This window comes from Manis pentadactyla, chromosome 1 (genome assembly GCF_030020395.1).
Source record: "Manis pentadactyla isolate mManPen7 chromosome 1, mManPen7.hap1, whole genome shotgun sequence".
NCBI lineage: Eukaryota > Metazoa > Chordata > Mammalia > Pholidota > Manidae > Manis > Manis pentadactyla.
This window is the reverse complement of record NC_080019.1, coordinates 14,626,390-14,646,189: the sequence shown is the minus strand read 5'-3', so window position 1 is coordinate 14,646,189 and position 19,800 is coordinate 14,626,390. Positions and strand designations below refer to the sequence as shown.

The 19,800-nt window shown below is 37.5% G+C and overlaps 2 protein-coding genes and 1 long non-coding RNA gene across 5 annotated transcripts in view; 1 reads left to right on the top strand and 2 right to left on the bottom strand.

Moving 5' to 3' along the window:
- ANXA10 (annexin A10) overlaps nt 1-3,941 on the top strand; it is an 85,032-nt gene extending 81,091 nt beyond the window's left edge. For both annotated transcript variants that reach the window (XM_036889095.2, XM_036889096.2), the window contains 2 exons: nt 1,695-1,817; nt 3,619-3,941. In XM_036889095.2, coding sequence (XP_036744990.2) covers nt 1,695-1,817; nt 3,619-3,687 — 192 coding nt within the window. In that variant the 3' untranslated portion in view covers nt 3,688-3,941. The remainder of the gene's footprint in view (nt 1-1,694; nt 1,818-3,618) is intronic.
- Nucleotides 1-8,853, bottom strand: part of LOC118914340 (uncharacterized) — an 88,473-nt gene extending 79,620 nt beyond the window's left edge. Inside the window, exon 1 of the long non-coding RNA XR_005025568.2 lies at nt 8,675-8,853. This is a non-coding gene — a long non-coding RNA (uncharacterized LOC118914340). The remainder of the gene's footprint in view (nt 1-8,674) is intronic.
- A 7,064-nt stretch (nt 8,854-15,917) lies between these two features.
- Nucleotides 15,918-19,800, bottom strand: part of DDX60 (DExD/H-box helicase 60) — a 94,756-nt gene continuing 90,873 nt past the window's right edge. For both annotated transcript variants that reach the window (XM_057490706.1, XM_057490726.1), the window contains 2 exons: nt 19,598-19,660; nt 15,918-16,593 (listed from right to left, as the gene is read on the bottom strand). In XM_057490706.1, coding sequence (XP_057346689.1) covers nt 16,494-16,593; nt 19,598-19,660 — 163 coding nt within the window. In that variant the 3' untranslated portion in view covers nt 15,918-16,493. The remainder of the gene's footprint in view (nt 16,594-19,597; nt 19,661-19,800) is intronic.

Sequence of the window (19,800 nt, the reverse complement as noted above, 5' to 3'; positions counted from 1 at the left end):
TAAGAAGGCAGCAAGACTTGAAGAGCTGGATGAACAATGAGGGCCAAGACTAAGGCCAGGACACTGGTGGGGCTACATGGCACTCGAGAAGTAGAGTAGAAGGGAGACACCAGGATGGCCTAGAAGGACCAGCCCACCTCCTCCCAGGCACACCATCTACACCCACAAACAGAGCTGTTCCTGCATGACGCAAAGGGTGGAGGGACCACCTGGGAAAGGAGAGGCAGACAGAGGCAGTAACCAGGATCCCAGAGCAGACAGGGGTCCCACTGAGGGGCCCACACAGATTCAGTGGCCCATACACAGTGCTCTGGGTCACTCTCTGCAAAGCAAAAAGCCACCACCACCACCCTGCCATGCACAGAGCAACTAGACCATAAGTGAAGGAATCCGTTTACAAACCCTAATGCATCTGCCAAATGAGGGGAACTGCAGGAACCCTCTTGTGTTCAAGGTACCACAGTGCTCTTCTCCATCCTCTCCACCTTGATGGTGTAGGTGGGCACAGGGCCCAAGCTGTAGGTTGCTACTAGGGCCACCCTCCACCCCCAGCTCTGGCTCCAGCCAGAGGAGATGTACAGGTGGCCAACAAGCACATGAAATGATGCTCCACATCACTAACCATCAGGGAAAAGCCACAATGAGATATCACCTCACACCAGTCAGAATGGCCACTATCCAAAAGACAAGAAATAACAAGTGTTGATGAAGTTATTTGGTGGAGAAAAGGGAACCTTGTGCACTGTTGGTGGGAATATGAATTGGTGCAACCGCTATGGAAAGCAAGGAGATTTCTCAAAAAAACTGCAAATAGAAATTCCATACTATCCACTAAAATGAAATCACCAACTCAAAAACACATATGCATCCCTATGTCCATTGCTTCATTATTTATAATAGCCAAGCTATAGAAGCAAACCTAAGCGTCCATCAATACATGAATGGATGAAAAAGATATGGGTTGCACACACACACAGGAATATTACTCAACCATAAAAAAAAGAAAGAAATCTTGTCATTTGCACCAACATGGTTGGACCTGGAGGGCATTATGCTAAGTGAAGTAAGTCAGAGAAAGACAAATACCATATGATTTTACCTATATGTGGAGTGTAAAAACCAAAACAAAGGAACAGAAAAAACAACACAGAAACAGACTCATAGATAAAGGAAACAAACGGTGGGCTACCAGCGGGGAAAAGGGTTGGGGGATGGGCAAAACAGGTGAAAGGGATAAAGAGGTACACGTTATAAAATAAATGTCATGGGGATGTAATGTACAGCATGGGGAATATAGGTAATAATATTTTAACAACTTTGTAGGTTGATAGATGGCAACTACACTCAACGGGGATTATTTCTTAATGTATAAAAACATCGAATCACTATGATGTATACTTAAAAAAATAGTAAGATATTGTATGCCAATTACACTATAAATACACAAATAGCAAATTAATAAGTAACTGAAGCAAAGTAGGTGGCATACTTCATTGTATGTACACAGTAAAGGGGAGGGAGACGTCACAGGGGTGACTGCACCTGACCAGGGCATCCCCCGATGGTGGTGCCAGTGTGTGAGGGATCCAGGCAGGATAAAGACTGTTTTACTGCTTCAGGAAAAGGGGTGAGTCTATTTCAGGCAGATTAAGACACTGTTCTCTCACTTTTTCCTCTCATTTTCTATCTTTTAGGACTTAGGTTTCCATAATAAAACCGTAATCAGGATTCTAATTGCCAGAAGCGAAATAGACCTGATGACCATAAGAAAACGATACAAGGAAAGATACGGAAAATCCCTATTTCATGATATCAAAGTAAGTCTCCTACGTGTGATTTATTTTGACCCATATTTTATCCTTTTGGAAGCTGAAATAAGAGCCTTCAATAACGTCATGTCAGAGTCTAAAATGCTGATGTTCTAGCGGGGGTTCCGTGCCGTGTGCCCTTGACAGCCTCGGCGGGCACTCGGGCAATGGCCACACCTCAGCGGCATACTTCAGCCCTCCACGCATGCTAAACGATGACCACTGATGTGCTCAAATTCCAAAACTGATCATTCGGAGGAATTTACCATTGACAGTTTTGTGAAATTCTACATATCGCTATCCCTTTAGCCCTTGAAGGTCAAAAAAGCAATGAGTCAGAAGCAAGCCAATTTCTTCATTCCGATATGGCTAAACTTTAACCCGGATTTTCATAAAACCTAGCAAACAATGTTCAGAATACACAGGACTGTCTATGTAATTCGGACACCTAATGAACATGAAAATGCTTGATCCCTTGCTCAAAAACATTTAAAGAATTTTAAGATGGCAGCAGCAGAGCATTAAACCAAGCACAGGGCCCTGAGAATATATCTTAATTTATGCTTTGTACATAAGCAGAGCAGTTACCTGTTCACATTGTTTTCCATTGAAATTTTCAATTGTACAAAATAGATTTTTAGCTTATTAAAAGAGGGATCCAGAAGAATGTTGACAATCCAGGGACCAAGAAACCACAAAAACCAGAAGGCCTTTAGGCCCTTGGGTAGCCAAAGTAGTTTCCAAGAGGAAGAGTCAGAGCAGTTAAGAGAAATCTTATTCTTTTGTCTGATAAATCGCTCCTTACATCCATCACCAAAAACTTAAACTTTAGTGGTGGCAAAAATTTTTCACTGAGAAACGAATGTCATAACTCATTTTCCAAATGAATGAACTAATTCTAATATATTTAATGCAATTAATCATAGCCACCTCAAAGTCTATTAATACTTACATATTAGTAAATGCAACTTTCCTATGTACATTTAAAGCAGTGAATTATAATTATAATTGCATAACTTTGCACATTAAAATGATAGTTGATTTTTAACAAAGGTTTTATAACTCAATTTATTCATCACTATCATTGTTTTGAAAAACTTAGAAATTATAGACCATAAAAAGAAGATAAAATTTTCCCTTATTGTCCGTCACAGATAACCAGTAATAAAATTTTTTAGGTTCTATCTTTTTAAAAATTATGGAAATATTAATATGTCCTATGAAATATTTTTGTTGAATCATGGTATCTCATTGCATAAGTTGAAATGCACGTAGACTACCGCATATTATTATATATTGCTAATTACTTTTTCTCCATTGCCAATAATATTATGGTGTATATTTTATGCATAAATTTTCCTGCTTATCAATGATTGATAAGTATTTCCTTAGGATATGTTTCTTGAAGTAGAATTACTGCATTAATGAGTGTAGACATTTTTAAGACTTTTGAGACATACTGTCAATTTGCCTTCCAGACTCTATACTGATATATAACAATATTAGGGTGCATTTTTCTAAAGTTGAGGAGAAGATTAAATTCTGCTGTAAGTTATTCTTCTTATAAATACACATTAGGGTTCAATCAACATTATCTACACCCAGTTCTACCGACTATAAGGATGGCATTATTTTTCAGTAGCTTCCACTGGATATTGTTCTCAGGACACATTAAATTTTTAGATGAAGAAGTAATTTTGGAAAAGCTAATGGCCCATGGGTCTTTTATACTATATTTCAGAGTAATGATGGTTCTTTTTAAGAAATACTATGACATTATTTCAAATACATTGTGTTTTCTTCTTTCCAGAATTTTGCCTCAGGGCATTATGAGAAAGCTCTGCTTGCGATCTGTGCTGGCGATGCTGACAATTACTAAGTCAAGGGAAGATTTGGAGGACTGTGTATTCTTCTTTATAGACACATCAAAATATAGATTTTGTAATGAATTTGCAGTTAGTAGCACTATAGCAAAACTCTGGAATCGTATTTTCTCTCCTATCTTAAAATTATTCTAACCAAAGAAAAATCTATTGATAAAAGTATGTGAGACTGGATTTGCACTAATTATCTAAATCAGCAATCCATTAAATTGTGTATTATGGAATAAATATATTATTGCATTGAAATAAATTTCATTTATTTTATTATTGCATTGAAATAGATTTTATTTAAATGTGAACTGCCGATTCCCGACAAAAAAAGTGAAAGGATGGAAAACACATTCCATGCAAAGAATAAATAAAGGGGAGCCAGGATAGCTTTCCTAATTTTGGACAAATAAACTTTAAATCAAAATCTGTTTTAAGAAACATAAAAGATAATATATATTGATTAAAGTGTTATTTCATCTAGAACATATAACAATTAAAAACAAATTGTCTTCAAACCACAGAGCCCTCCCCAAATGAGGCAAACACTGACAGACCAGAAGGGAGAAACTCACATTTCTAAAATAATAGTTAAGACTTTGATACTGTACTTTCAACAATGGATAGAACACATAGACAAAGGATCGGTAAAGAAATAAGTGTCTTCAACCACAAGCCCTAACAGACATATTTGGAAGACTACACCCAACAGCAGAATATACATTTTTCCCATGTGCATTTCAAGCATTCTCTAGAAAAGAACATATATTAGGCTACAAAACAAGTTTCAATATATTCAAAAATACTTGTCACACAAAGTATCTTCTCAGACCATAATGGTGTGACACTAGAAATCATTAACAGAAGGAAAACTGGATAATGGAGAAATATGTGGAAATTAAACAGCACACAAACAATGGGTCAAGAACAGAATCACAGAAACACTTAGAAACAAATGCCAGTAAAAGCACAACATACTAAAACTTATGAGATATAGAAAAAGAAGTGCTCAAAAGGAAATTTATACCCATTAATGTCATCGTGGTTTTGATTAGATGCCTTCTAATGCTGGTCTGGACCAGTTGTGGTCCATACTGTTTCTCCTTAAGATTCTCCCAGGATTGTAACAGAAAAAAATAAAAAGCATTCTCACGTTTTCTCAAATTCCGAAGAAAATGCATGTCATTCTCGAACTTTCATTTGCACCAACATGGTTGGACCTGGAGGGCATTATGCTAAGTGAAGTAAGTCAGAGAAAGACAAATACCATATGATTTTACCTATATGTGGAGTGTAAAAACCAAAACAAAGGAACAGAAAAAACAACACAGAAACAGACTCATAGATAAAGGAAACAAACGGTGGGCTACCAGCGGGGAAAAGGGTTGGGGGATGGGCAAAACAGGTGAAAGGGATAAAGAGTCCTTCTATAAGGACAGTGAAAGAAAAGGCAGGCTCGGATGCCGATACTCACCTCCGAAGTTATCCCGGACGAGCCCCCAAAGATGATGCCAGGGTTCTTGTTTGCGAAGCCAAAGAATGAGCTTCACAAACAGTCAAGGTAGGAGAGCAAGGTGCAGGATTTTATTTAGAGATACAGTGAAAGGACAGAGCTCCCAGCTCATGCCAGGAGGGGACAAGAGAGTCCAGTACCACCGGTTTTTAATAATCATCAGCAGTCAACTAATCTCCTCAGATATTTTCAGCTAGATTTTAACTCCCTTTATCTTTTCCTGTCTCATTTTTATTTTGCCCCAACCCACATTCGTTACTCATTGTTGTCTTTTCTCTGACATCTATGTCAGTCACACATAAACACTTAAGCTTTTGTGTGGACAAAGTTAGCTTGACTCCACCTCAGTAGTCTCTCATAAATTTGCTTACTGAAAAAAGATGAAATATTGAAAGTCCACAACCTAATTTTACACTTTAAGGAACTAGATAAAGAAGAGTAATCTAAAACCTAAGTGATCTGAAGGAAATAAAAAAGATTAGTATAGTGATAAATGAAATACAGAATAGAAAAACAAAAGAGAAGTCCAATGATCAAAAGTTCAACAAAACTGATAAACACTTAGCTAGTCTGACAAAGACAAAAAGGGAGAAGATTATGGAAAAACAAAATCAGAAATGAACATGAAAATATTTCTACTGATGCTATAGAGATAAAAAGTATTATGCAAGAGTACTGTGAATAGCAACTCTATACACACACACAAAAATAGAAAACCTAGGTTAAATGGAAAAATTCCTAGAAATATACAAATTTTCAAAACTGACTCAAAAAAACAGAAAATATAAGAAAACCTGTAATGAGTAAAGACATTGAATCAGTTACAAATAAAACCCCGACAAAGAAAAGTCCAGACCAGCTGACTTCACTGGTTAATTCTAACAAACATTTAAAGAAGAACTAACACCAATCTTTTCAAACTCTTCCATGAAATAGAAAAAATAGAGATACTTCCTAACTCATTCTATGAGGCTGGTATATGCCCTGGTACCAAAGCCAAACTGAAGATAACATGAGAAAAGAAAATAAAGACCAATATTCCTTATGAATATAGATGAAAAATCCTCAATAGAATACCAGCAAAACAGAGTCCAAAACCATACTTAAAAGATCATGTGCTATGACTTAATAGGATTTACCCCAGGGATGCATGAATGATTTAAGCAAATCAATCAATGTAATACACAATATCAACAGAGTGAAGGAAAGACAAATCATCACCTCAGTTAATGTAGAATAAGCATTTGAAAAAAGTCTTTTCATGATAAAAACAAGAGAACTTCCTCACATTATAAAGGACATTTAAGAAAAACTAAGGCTAACATAATAATGATAAAAGACTGAGAGCTTCTTTCTAATATCAGAAACAAAACAAGGGTATCTGCTTTTCATCTCATAAAAGTGACAGCACTGAAAGGAAATGGCACAATCTTGAGAGGACTATATGTCATAGATCCTGATAGGAAAAGCCCTGTGATGGATACTTAGACAGACAAGCTTAAGAATCTAAAATCCCCAAATCCTGTAGGGCTGACAAAGCAGCACCCTCCCCTTGAGACTTCACCTGAAGTAGATATGTGACAAAATTATGATTTTCCTCAAGATCTGTGTCTTCCCCTTCATTGACCCCACGAAGTTTACCAGGGTCAATATTTAATAGACGGTGGACAAGTCTGGTCAATGTGACATTCCAGAGATTATAGTGGTGGTTTCCTGCATTGATGATATCATGTACTGAAAGATGCATGCCTTAGAGTTCAATTTCCTGCCACCAGCCTCATATATAACTACTTGTGCTCCAGCCACCTCTTCCTCCCTTTACTGTCTTGTGTTTTACATAAATTATTTCATCTGTGCTCTAGGTGTATTCCACTCCTACTCTCTCCTGGACATTTTCCAGAAGTGTTGGCATTACCACTCTGTCACAAATCCTTACCTTTGCAGCAATTCCTGTTTCTAGCTTTTATCAGCCAATGCAATTCCTCATAAACTTAATTTTGATGAATATTTCTTTAATTAATCCACTCAATCAACTTTTATTAGGCATTTAGTATAATATCAGACACTCTTCCAGGCAATACCCTCAAGGCCACTGGCCTCAAGAAGCACATGGGGTAGAGAAATAAAAAGACAAGTTGGAAGATCACTAAGAGGTGATGATATGCTGAGGGTGTATTTTGGCTGGTGAATGAACTAGACAGGATGGGGGTCCAAAGCAGGGAGTGCCAGAAAGAGCCGAAGCCTTCTCCAGGAGGTGATAACTTGAAACTGATTTTGAAGAAGAATTATCAGGAGTTTTTCAGATAAATATAGGGTAAGAGCATTCTAGAAAAACAGAACAGGGTGTTCAAAGGCCAACAGCAGACTGGAGAAGGCAGACTTCCCCTGGAGTTCCTCACTTTGCTTGCTCAGGGTGTGCCCTTGAAGAGGATCAATACCTTCCCCGGTCTGCAGATAGAACGTGTGTAAACCTTATTTGATTAAGCCCACTGGTCGGTTGTATTGAGAAATAATGGGAAGCACTTCCTGGACAATCATGTTTGTTTTAATGATTAGCGCAAAAGCTGTTTTCCCCTCAAGAGTTTCCCCTGAAATACCTCAACAGCAGAGAATTTAGGGCAAGATCAAACAACTGCTCTGGAAGCATACAATCTCATAGATGTCCATTCTTTACTTTTTTTTTTAGTAAAAATGTATATACATTTCATATCTTACCACAAATTATATAAGCATTTTTAATATAAATGTGGCTTTTGAAAAAAATTTCTATGTTTTCTCCTATAACCCTCTGAATAATTCCATATTGTTGGAATTATTACCTCTAGTTCTACAGATGTGTAATCAGAGGATAAGAAAGGTTTTATAGCTTACAGAGGACCAGGCAGTTAATAAACTGAAGAACTGAGTGCATTCATAAATTGAAGAACTGAGTGCATCTTATTCAAGGTCCTAATCTTTCCTAAAAGAACCGGCAATACTACTGTGGTTACTAACAGGTAAGTGACTACTTCAGTGAGCCTCACAATTAGAGTTTTGAGATACAGCTACAGAGACAAGAATTGACTTTCTCTTTGATTTCCAGTTCTATTGAAATATTTCAGAATCATTGCAGAAATATTGCAGAACACAGAACCCCAAAGAACATACAAATACTGCAAAAACATAAACCCAAAATTGTGTATCACACATTTTTTTTTAAATCAACCTGTTAACCAGGAAGCCTTAGCATGTTTTAAAAAATGTGAATTCAATCTAAAGGGGCCATTTTAACACCAATCTCAAAAGGGCCTTGGATCAATTTATTTGCAAATAAACTATTTTGTCTTGGGACTGAAACTATCACCACTGGTTCTCCCCAAGTCTAACCCTTAAGTTTGACCTGGTCCTTAGCAGCCAGTTCTTCTTTCTTAAATGAGCCCTAAACAAACACACTCATTTTTCTCCTTGCCACTTCTTCCCCACATAGGCACTGAACCCCTTACCTATGGTCTGTGATTTCCTTTTCAGAGTCCAACAGCCTGCTCAGCCCAGGGTGGGTGGGTGAGTCCTTGGAGGGGTTGTGAGATCGCGGAAGCAGACAGAACGAGCTCTTCTTCTAACCAGATCCCTCGCAGCTCCTCTCTGTCCCAGCTAGGTCACCCGCTTTTCAGTTACAATTTTCTCAGTTTCTTTTCCCAGAGAGGCAAAAAAAGAGAGGAAGTGTAAATAGTTCACTACAGAGTCTCAATATTGCCTTACCACTTCAGGCCACACCCCCTAGTGTATTGGATATAAAGGATGGATCAAAAGTACACACACAACACACTAAGAAAAATATAAAAATTTTGTGAAAATCTCATGCTTTCATTTCCTTCCATTGTTATATCACACATGAATTATCTTAACAATACGGAACAGCCCAGGCTTTCAGCACTATGCTTGGAAACACTAGTGGCGATTTACCTATCCAACTAATATTTTCTAGAGAAGAAAGAATTGTTTCATGGTACACAGTCAAGAACTCACCACATGCACAGACACACACACACCAAGAATCCACCATGTGTGCACGCACACACACACACACACACACACACACACACACACCAAGAATCCATCACACACACACACTCTCTTTGCAATGTACCAAGGAAATACTCCCATGTGTCTTCTTTTCTCCTTAGGCTTTGTAGCTTTCATTTCACTCCATAAAAAATCCTGAAAGTGCCTTAATGAAAAAATATTGGAAGCTATGGAGGAGAAAAGAAGCCACAGTTGATGACTGTAACAACTTGTGGTTCAAAGATTGTGAGAAAAAAAATAGGAACTTTGAAATGCTTATTACAGGAATCTAGCAGTTGGCTAAATATGCCATTTGTTAAATGAAATTTTATTTTAGCCCCAATGTTAACTTCCTGCGCACCCAACCTGCATAAAATCAGCCAGGATCCTGGAATGAGAATATATTCCTCCTTAGGAGACTCAAATCCGTGCAGAGCTACTTCAGGAGAGAAAGTCACCACAGTGAAAGAGTGCATTCTTTTTTCTTTGGCTTCCAGGATGATGGTCAGCTGCAGCAGCAACAATAAAGGTTTTTTATCAGCTCTAGCTTGACATAGATGTTCGGTGCAAGCATTATTGATCTATTTATTAAGTAGGAAGTTAGATTTTTGGTTTCACATTGGCACACGCACATAGGTCATACGAATTAAATTGATTTTTACATCAAATACATTGATAAGACATCACTTCTCATAAGTGCTGAATCAGGTAGGGACTTCAATTCCTTCTGATATCCTAAAGGTGATAGAGCAGGCCTTCATTCAACAGGAAGATATTAAACAGGATCTAGAAGGGATATTGAGTGGAGAAAAAGTTGGCTTTCAGAATATTCTCAAGCTGTGGATGTCTTGCCCACTGGCCATGAGGCTGCCTGAAGTGGGCACACAAGTCACTGCTAAAGTCATGGCATCAGGTTGAAGAGGCAGAGCCTTCCCTTGACCCAGTTACTGATGCAAGTAAAAGACATAGAGTCAAACTTTCCCCAACATGTTTAAATCTTCCTTTCTTTTAGTAAAAATCTAAGACAGAGCAGCCCCATTTCTCTTAGGTCTTCCTCTTGCAGCAGAAATCCCTGGACATAACACAAGAATGGCTACCTTGAAACTTGAGGAATGACATGGCAATGAGTCCTCTAGGTGTCCGTATGCCTCCCTATCCCCAGAGCATTGTGAAGAGGGGCTAGTTACCGCATGCCCCACCTCTCCAGGTCTCACCAGGCCATCTAGCCTCTCCCTGACCTGGAGACGAAGAGAATGAACAAGGCAGTGGGACATGATGCTGATCAGAATTCTGCTCTCACCCTCTTGCCTTGTAGATGGGTGTTGGGAGGCTGAACCTTTGACCACATCCAGTATCGGTGCGGAAGAATGAGCTGGTGCAAGGAACTCGGTGCCACACATGTCCTGTGACAGCTGAGCTTCCATCGCTCTCTGAAACCACAGGGCAGTATAAATCAGCCTTGCTGCCCCCTCCTTGGTGTCTGCAAGAACCAAAAGGGAGCTTGGTATGTATCCCCACCCAGAGATGTGTAAGGAGACAATGAAGGCACTGCTCCCACTAGGAAGGTGTCAAAGGGACAGCCAGGGAAGCTGGGCTCCAACCTTGCCACATTGTGCACGGAGGCAGTGTAGGCCGGTGCCCTTTATCTAAGCCTGGAGGAGTTAAAGCACCATCTCTGGATGGATAGGGCAACATTATCTATGTTGTTCCTGGAGTTGAGAGAAAGAAATAGTCCAAGGACAAACCAAGGAGAGGAACTGAAATTTTCCATTAGACCCTTAAAACACTCCCTTTTAGATTTACCAAAACAGCTACAGCTCTGCACACAGACTGATTCATAATTTTGCTTCCAGCTTGAGAGACAAGGCAATCCTTGTCCTATCAAGCATTTGCAGCAGCAGTGACTGGATCTGTGCTGACAGGAGTCAGCCCACCAAGGACAGGGAGTCTCACTGTCAGACCCTTGGTGTCTGGTGTCCGCAGTTATCTGTCACTTCCTGCTTCCCCTCTCTCCCCTTTTCTTCAGCATAAAAGGAGCATGAAATCAACTCTGAGCTAAGATGGGTCTTTAAAAAATAGTCCTCCTATCTCCCAAGCCACTGGCTTGTTGACTAAAGCTCTTTCTCTGCTCGCCTCTGTCTCTCAGAATATTGGTTGAATTAGGTGGCGGTGGAACCCAACATTCATGGTCACACTCTCTTTGCCACAATGCTGTCAGCAGGCCCAGAAGGAGGCTGAGCCCCACCCCTCCTCATGCTACACCTCACCCACCCCACCTGCTAAGAAAGCATATTAAATAGGATCCAGAGTTTCATAATATCCAAAATGTCCAAATATATCCAGATACAATAAAAAAATCATCATTACCACTAAGCAAGGAAACCAAAATTTGAAGGAGAAGATGACACTGATGTCCATGTCACGACAAGGTTGATGATGGAATTATCTGACAAGTGTTTGAAAGCTTCCATTGTTAAAATGTTTCAACAAGTACTACACATTGTCTTGAAACAAATAAAACATAGAAAATCTCAAGAAATACAAGTTATGAAAAAGAATGAACTGGGAACTATAGTGTAGAAAAACTTGCTTAAATTTCTGGATGAGGTCAGTGGTAGAGTGGAGATGGCGTAGAATGGAATCACTGAACTTCAGGACAGATCAAAGACTTTATCAGTCATAATAACAAGCAGAAAGTAGATTGAAAATGAAATGAACCAAGTTTTAGGGACATGTGAGACAGTACAAAAAAAAACTAACATTCGTATCACTGGAGTCACAGAAAGAGGTAAAAAGGATGAGACTGAAAAGATAGTAAAAGAAGTAATGGCTGAAAACTCCCCAAATTTAACAATACAGCTATAGAGTGAAAAAGTGAAGTGAACTCCAAATAAGAAAAAAAAAGACAAAAACATGCAAAAGAAGCATTACAGCTGAACTTCTGAAAACTAAAGGCAAATAAGATATCTTTAGAGTAAAACAACACATTAGAGAAAAACAACACATAACCAATAGCAGAACATCGATTGATTCAATGGTGAGTTTCTCATCCAAAACCAGAGGCCAGAGGAAGTGGCACAGTATTCAGTGAAAATATTCTTTAGGGATTAAGAGGAAATAAAAACTGTCTGCTGAAGGAAAGTAAAGAGGATTTCTGTCCACTGTAGCAAAATAATCCTTCAAACTTGGGTCAAATTCTCTAAACCAAAAAGAAAGCTTAGATCTTCAGAAAGGAAAGAAGAAAATCAGAAGAGGTAAAAACAGGGTTAAGTATAATAGAATATTCTTCTCACGAGCTTCTTAAGTAATATTTGATGGTTGAATTAAAAAATTAAAGCATCATATTGATGTGTTGCTCAATGTCTATAGAGAAAATACTTAAAACAATTTTATTTCAAAAAAGGGGAGGCTAAATGGACCTAAGTAAGAGTAAAGTGGTAAAACCTTGATACCAAAGGACTGTGATAAATTACATATGTATATTGCAACCACTGATAAAGCTATGCAAATTAATATACTGAAAAAAGTGTAAATAAATGAAGATGGAATAAAAACTTTTCAGACAATTCACAGAAAGGCAAGAAAAGACAGGCGAACAAGAAACAGAGGAAGCATGAATATTAACAGCAGCTTTATTTCTAATAACCGAACACTAGAAACAACCCAAATGCCATTCAAAGGGTGGCCAAATGATTAAACCAACCGTGGTGCATCAGTGTTGTGGAATACTACTCAGCAGTGTAAAGGAATGCACTATTGTTACATGCAACAGCTGGACTCAGGGAATTACACTGAGTGAAAAAAGCCAACCTCAAAAGGTTACCTATTGCATGATTCCATTTCTATAGGTCTTGAAATGACAACATTATAGAAATAGAGAACAGCTAGCACCAGATGTTAAGGTTTGGGGCTGGAGGGCGGGGTTAGAATCAGATGAAAAGGGTAAAGGGGAAGTGGGAGGAAGTGAGAGGGAGGTGGTTGTGGTTACACAGGGCAAGAAGAGGATACTTTGTGGTTATGAAACCGTTCTGTATCTTGACTGTGATGGTGGATAAATAAACCTACACATGCAATAATATTGCCTAGTACTAAATACACACAAATGAGTTTAGACAAAATTGATGAAATCTTAATAATGGATTAAATTTATATCAATAATGTGGTTCGGGTATTGTACTATATTATAATCATGCAAGATGTTACCATTTGGGAAACTGGATAAACGCTATATGGCATCTCTGTATTCTTTCTTTTTTTAAATCTTTTCTTATTGAGAATAATTGACATATACTAGTTTCAATGTACAGCATAATGCTTTGATATTTGTATATTTTGTGCAAAAATCAGTGTCTAGCTAACATCTATCACCAGTTATCATTTTTTGCTTGTGATGAAAACATTCAAGACTTATTCTCTTAGGAACTTTCAAATATACAAAACAGTATTATTACCCATAATCACCATGCTGTCCTTTAGATCTTATGACTTATTTTTTACCTGAAATTTTGACCCCCTTCTCCAATTTCAACAATCCCCCCCTCCCACCTCCTGTCTTTGGCAACCACCAATCTCTTCTATGTACCTATGAATTCAGTTTTGGTTTTGGGTTCCCTCTTTTTTTCAGATTCCACATATAAGTGAGATCATATGGTCTTTGTCTTTCTCTGTATGATTTATTCTACTTAGCATAATGCCCTCAATCCAATCATGCTGTCTAAATGACAAGATTTCATTCTTTTTCTATGGTTGAGATATATATCACATTTTTAAAATCAATTCCACCATTGATAGATTGCTTCCATTTCTTGGCTATTGTAGATACTGCTTCAATGAACTTGGGGGTGCATATGTTTTCAAGTTAGCATTTTCTTTTCCTTTAGATAATGAGATTGCTTCATCATATGGTACTTTTAATTTTGGGGTAACCTCCAAACTGTTTCCAATAGTGGCTTGACCAATTTACATTCCTACCAACATTGTGTAAGTATTCCATTTTTCTCTACATTCTTCCCAGCAATTGAATAACCATTATAGCTAGTGTAGTGATACCTCATTGTGGTTTTGCTTTGCATTTCCCTGATGATTAGTGATGTGGAGCATCTTTTCATGTTCCTGTTGGCCATCTGTGTATCTTCTTTAGAAAAATGTCGATTCAAATTCATTGCCCATTTTTTAATTGGATTATTTGAGGGGTTTTTTGTTTTGTTTTTGCTATTGAATTGTATGAGTTCTTTATATATTTTGGATATTAATTCCTTATCAGATATATGATTTGTAAATATTTTCTCCCATTCAGTAGGTTGCCTTTTCATTATGATGGTTTCCTTTGCTGTGCAGAAGCTGTTCAGTTTGATATGGTCCCAACTTGTTTACTTTTTTGTTGTTGCCTTTGCTTTGATGTCAGATTCAAAATATCACCTTCAAGATGGATGTCAAGGAGCTTACCCCTTATGTTGTCCTTTAGGAGTTTTATTATTTTAGGTCTTATGATCATTTTTAAATCCATTTTTAGCTATTTTTTGTGTATATTGGAAGGTAATGGTCTATTTTCATTCTTTTGCATGTGGCTGTCTAGTTTTCCCAACACCATTTATTGAAGAAACTGTCTTTTGCCTCATTATATATTCTTGGCTCCTTTTTTGTAAACTAATTAATCATATATGCATGGACATATTATTCCTTATAAAAAGCATATGCATTTACAATTTTTTTAAATAAAAATTTTTAATAATTGGCTCTCCCAGAAGACCCTTTATAGTCCCAATACCAATATAAATTTTCCCTCTTGGAAAAAAGATGGGAATGCATTATAGTGGTAATAGTGATTCTCCAGCAAATCTCATCAGAGTCTCTGGACATATTTTGCAGAAAGAAAACACATTATTACAACCACTTATAGTGTTCAGAGGTCCTCTGTAAACTCACTTTTCATAAGTTGTTCCAAGTTATTCTTTAAAGTTGTTACTAAAATTCAAAAAGAAATCTGCCTACTAGATTCACCTCAAAGAGATTAGGTATAACTCCCTCCTTTAGGAGAATACCAAAATACAAGAAACAATTTTATCATACTCTTAAAAATTAGGGAGCCAGATTTCCTCAGTCAGGTGGAAAAAAAAATCTTCATGTTTCCATCAGACCTAAGAAAATACAAGCAGGGTGGAAAACAACATAACAATATATTAATATTGTGTGTAATTGTTTTGAGTAGAGATTAAGGGGCAGCAGAAACCACTTTGGTTTCTAAGTGTCTTGGTGTTCAGAAATTGTTGTAGTGTATGTTTTAAAATAATGAAAATAGGTTTAGCCCAAAGAAAGTAGAGACCTTTAACATGGCCCATGCAATGATGGGTCAATTCCCAGGAAGAGTATTCTTCTATCTCCACACAAAATGAACCACAGTGGTTTTTCTAAGCCAATGTAATATGTGTATAAATAATGTCATACAAAAGATCACCTTTCATTAAGACATCTGAGTAAGGGAAGAGAGCAGACCTTCAGCTCTGAAGAGGAAATGCTTTGTTCAAACTTTGGGTCCATAGATTCCAGAACTGTGATCTAAGGCTGAGACTAGGGAGGAAAAGTTATTATACATAAACTAGTATATCTATAAAAATATATGTGTGTGCAAATGGATTGAAAGATGAATAGATTTAACACAAGAAACCAATGGTAAGTTGATTAAACACATTTTATTTCTTTGTGTTTTCCAGTCACTTGCATACAACCAAAATCAAGCCAAATCACCAGCTATTCTAAAGCACCACAAAATTTATACCAAACTCCTATTTATGTTTTTAAAAAGTGGTTTAAGTTTACTAGAAGGCACTGTTTTAATAGTCATATAATCACATTTAAGTCAAATAGAGGACAATATATTTCAACTTCAGCAGACTTCAGTCATTTATTCTATCCTTAATGGAGTTTTTACAAATTATGACATTGAAGAGAAAACTATTGAGACTGTAATATGTTTCGAATTCAGAGTAAAAAACTATTCTTCAGTCACATTTGAAATCCTTGCATTTATTTATTCTATTTATTATTATTCAACTATACAAAGAAACCAAGATTCAGAGATATTACATAATTCTTCCAAGGGCACTCAAGAGAGAACACGGCAGGTTTGATCATGACTGACTCCCAAGTATTTGCTCTTTCCACTTCGCATATGTGTATCTCTGACAAAGAATATGAGAATCACAAAATTTGACTTGAAAAATGCCCATGGCAATTTTTAAGTGGTTTGGATAAACCTTATTTTCAGACGTTTTTAAGCTTTTCCCAAAAGGTTTCACTCAGTTGCTCAAATGCTAAGACCACGTTGTCATCTTCATTTTCACATAGTTCATGCAAGGAAACACTGCAAATGGAAATATATATGTGTATATGTACATACATATATATGGATGTGTATATGTACATACATATATATGGGTGTATATAACATCCATTTAGTAACAGTATATTAGGAATACTTTCTTCAAAATTAGTAAATACCACCATATATTCAAATGTTAGTAAAATATTAATGATGATTAGAAACAAATTGCCCTTGAAAAACCTTGAACAAAAACCTTAAGATAACAAGACAATTCCCATGCAATTTCTCTTAATGTCTACTACCAAGAGGATTTTTAAGGTAACCAAATTCTGTGTAACCTAATCCCCCCTCCCTTCAAAAGCAACACGTAAATTTCCTTTCTTTTCTCCACACATCTCACAGAGCCTTGTGCTTTTTCTGCTATCAGGTCCAGCATATCCTAAAACCAACAGGCAGCTATCTCTATGAAGAACAAATATTCCTTCCTTTACCTAGATGTGTGAGAATAAAGAAAATGCTGTGTGGCAAACAGAATAATGTCCCTCCAGAGATCTGCATGCCCTAATCTCCAGAAATTTATAAATATGTTAGGTTACATAGCAAAGGAGATGAGGTTGCAAATGGAATTGAAGTTGTGAATCAGCTGTTCTGATAGGGAAATTACCCTGGATTATCTGGGTTGCCCCAGTGTAGTCTCAAAGGTCCTTAAAAAAGAGGGAGGCAGGAGAGAGTTACTATCAGATTGATGCCATGTGAGCCTTGCTGGCTATGAAAATAAAGGACTCCACAATCAAAGTCATGCCAGCAGCCTCAAGAAGCTGGAAATAACAATAGAACAGGTTGTCCTAAAGCCTCCAGAAAGGAATGCAGCCTTCCCAGAACCTTGGTATTAGCCCAGTGAGACCTGTTTTGGACCTCTGACCTCCAGAACTGTAAGATAATAAACCTGGGTTGGTTTATACTGCTGAGTTTGTGGTAACTTGTTACAGCAGCAAAAACAAACTGATACTCAACAAGAAAGATGAAATTCAAGAATGACGAATGAACAGTGCTGCAGGGCTGATCAAGGACTGGAAACAACTGGGACCTGCCACATTATCAGCCTTCTGTATTGTGCCTACCTTGGTTCCACTACAGGTTCAGTTTTTTTCCTGGTGTCTTCATTGACCCACCCAGAAGAATGACCAGGTCCGTATGTGTCTACAACACAGAACTTCCTCATAGTCACAGATTTTCCACTGTGACCACTGGACATTTATTTCTTCCTGAACAATCCCCCACAGATAGAACATGATGTGTATAAATTCTAACTCATGATTTTTGGTTCCCAGTCCCCAAATCTCATCCTCACTCCTATGTATCCTGTGTATCATTAACTAAAATAGAAACCTTGTATCTTCACCATTGCATGAAATTTACTGACAGTTTCTTTGACCTCTACTCAGAAGTAGATCTCTAACCACAACTCTCCAGCACTACTTCTATTTCCTAAATTCAGAATCACACCCACTCTCACCACATGACTGTTATAGGCTGAGTATCTGCCCCATAAATAAACTATATGACCACATTACACTCATGCTTATGTACTGTCTATAAAATGATCAAAATATTAAGCCTGAACTCCATAATATGCCAACTAAGACCCTTTCCAACACATATCCAAATTGTCTTTAAAACCTCCTTATGCAAATCAACACCTTCCCCCATCCCCATCACAAACCCCATAGTGTACAGGCCACTGTAGTGAGCTTGAAGCCTACCCCGTGCTTCATGAACATATCCTCTCTCTCTACCCCATCCTTTATGACTTAGTCACAAAATTACTTCATTTGAAAATCCTTCTCGGAATCTCAGGTAGAGTTTGTTGCCCCTTATCTGGCATCCCAGAACTTATGGGATATCTACATGTTGGTTTCTTCTCACTACACCATAAGATTTATTTTTTAAATAATATATTTAATGGATATATTTAATGATTCTCTATATCTCAAATGCTTACAAGTATAGATCAAAGCAATAATACTTCAGCATTTTTTTGGACGGATGAATGAATGATTTTCCTCAGCCCAGCTTTTGGAAGCTCCAAAGTCTCTGGAGTTCTTAGGATGTTCTTAGAAAACTACGAGCCACTCAAGGAGTACACTGTCTAGAGATACTCAAGGAATACACTGTTTCGAGCAGTTCCCTCTGCTCTTAATCCCAAAAGCTTTATTCTCTGTAAAAATGTCCAAACAGGTATGATTAATTTCAGGTCAAACAATAAACAGTGACTTGATTAGCAAGAACTCCATAATGAAGGGATTCATGGCAAATTATATATATATATATGTGTGTGTGTGTGTGTGTGTGTGTGTGTGTGTGTGTATGTGTGTGTGTGTGTGTGTACATAATTTTTAAAATAAGTGATAGAAAAAGGAATACACACAAATATTAAAGTACATGCAGATTGGAGGTTTGGGAAGATGGGTATTTAACCAGACAGCACTAGGTGGCCCTAAGGATAGACTATCTAATGGAGCCTAAGGATGGGGTCATCCACATAGTGGAATTGCTTGGGTCCCCAGTGGTCTCTGTTAAAGACGAAAATAGGAAGCTAGTATGAGGGATATGAGTCCAACAAAGCTTGGAGGAAATATTGGACAAAGCAAGCAAGTCAAAAATATGTAAGAATAAGAATATGTAAACCAGAGATCTCATGGAGCCCTAAGGGGTCCTCTTAATTGTATGTGACAAACACCAGTGTGGAAATAGAGAATACTAGGGCCTAGGAATTCTTGCGGCTGTGGAATACCACCGCCTGTTAGTGCTGGTGCCCAGAGCTGAGGCTCTGCTCTGAATGACGCTTCATGTCAAATTGGCTTTGTAATTGATTCTGTTAAAGAAACAACCCAAAAAGGTGTTGAGAAGTTTCTCAAAGACTTTAGGGAGGTGAAATGCATAGTACATAAGAAGCTCAATGGCACCTTGTTTGTTTTTATGTTTCAAATTGCCATTAAATTACTGGAAAATATGAAATCAATATTTAAAACACATAACACACCTGATAGCTTTAATGGTGAGTGCAAAATCTTTCAACAGGTAATAGGCAGCACCTTCATTCATCCTAAACAAAACAACATTTTGAAAATTAATGGTAAAAATATTAAAGAGCTTGTTTCATATTGAAATGCTGGATTTGTCAATAATGGATTGTTTTTGTCTGTCAAGACATAGTTACTAGAATCATTTCTGCCCTAGACTCAA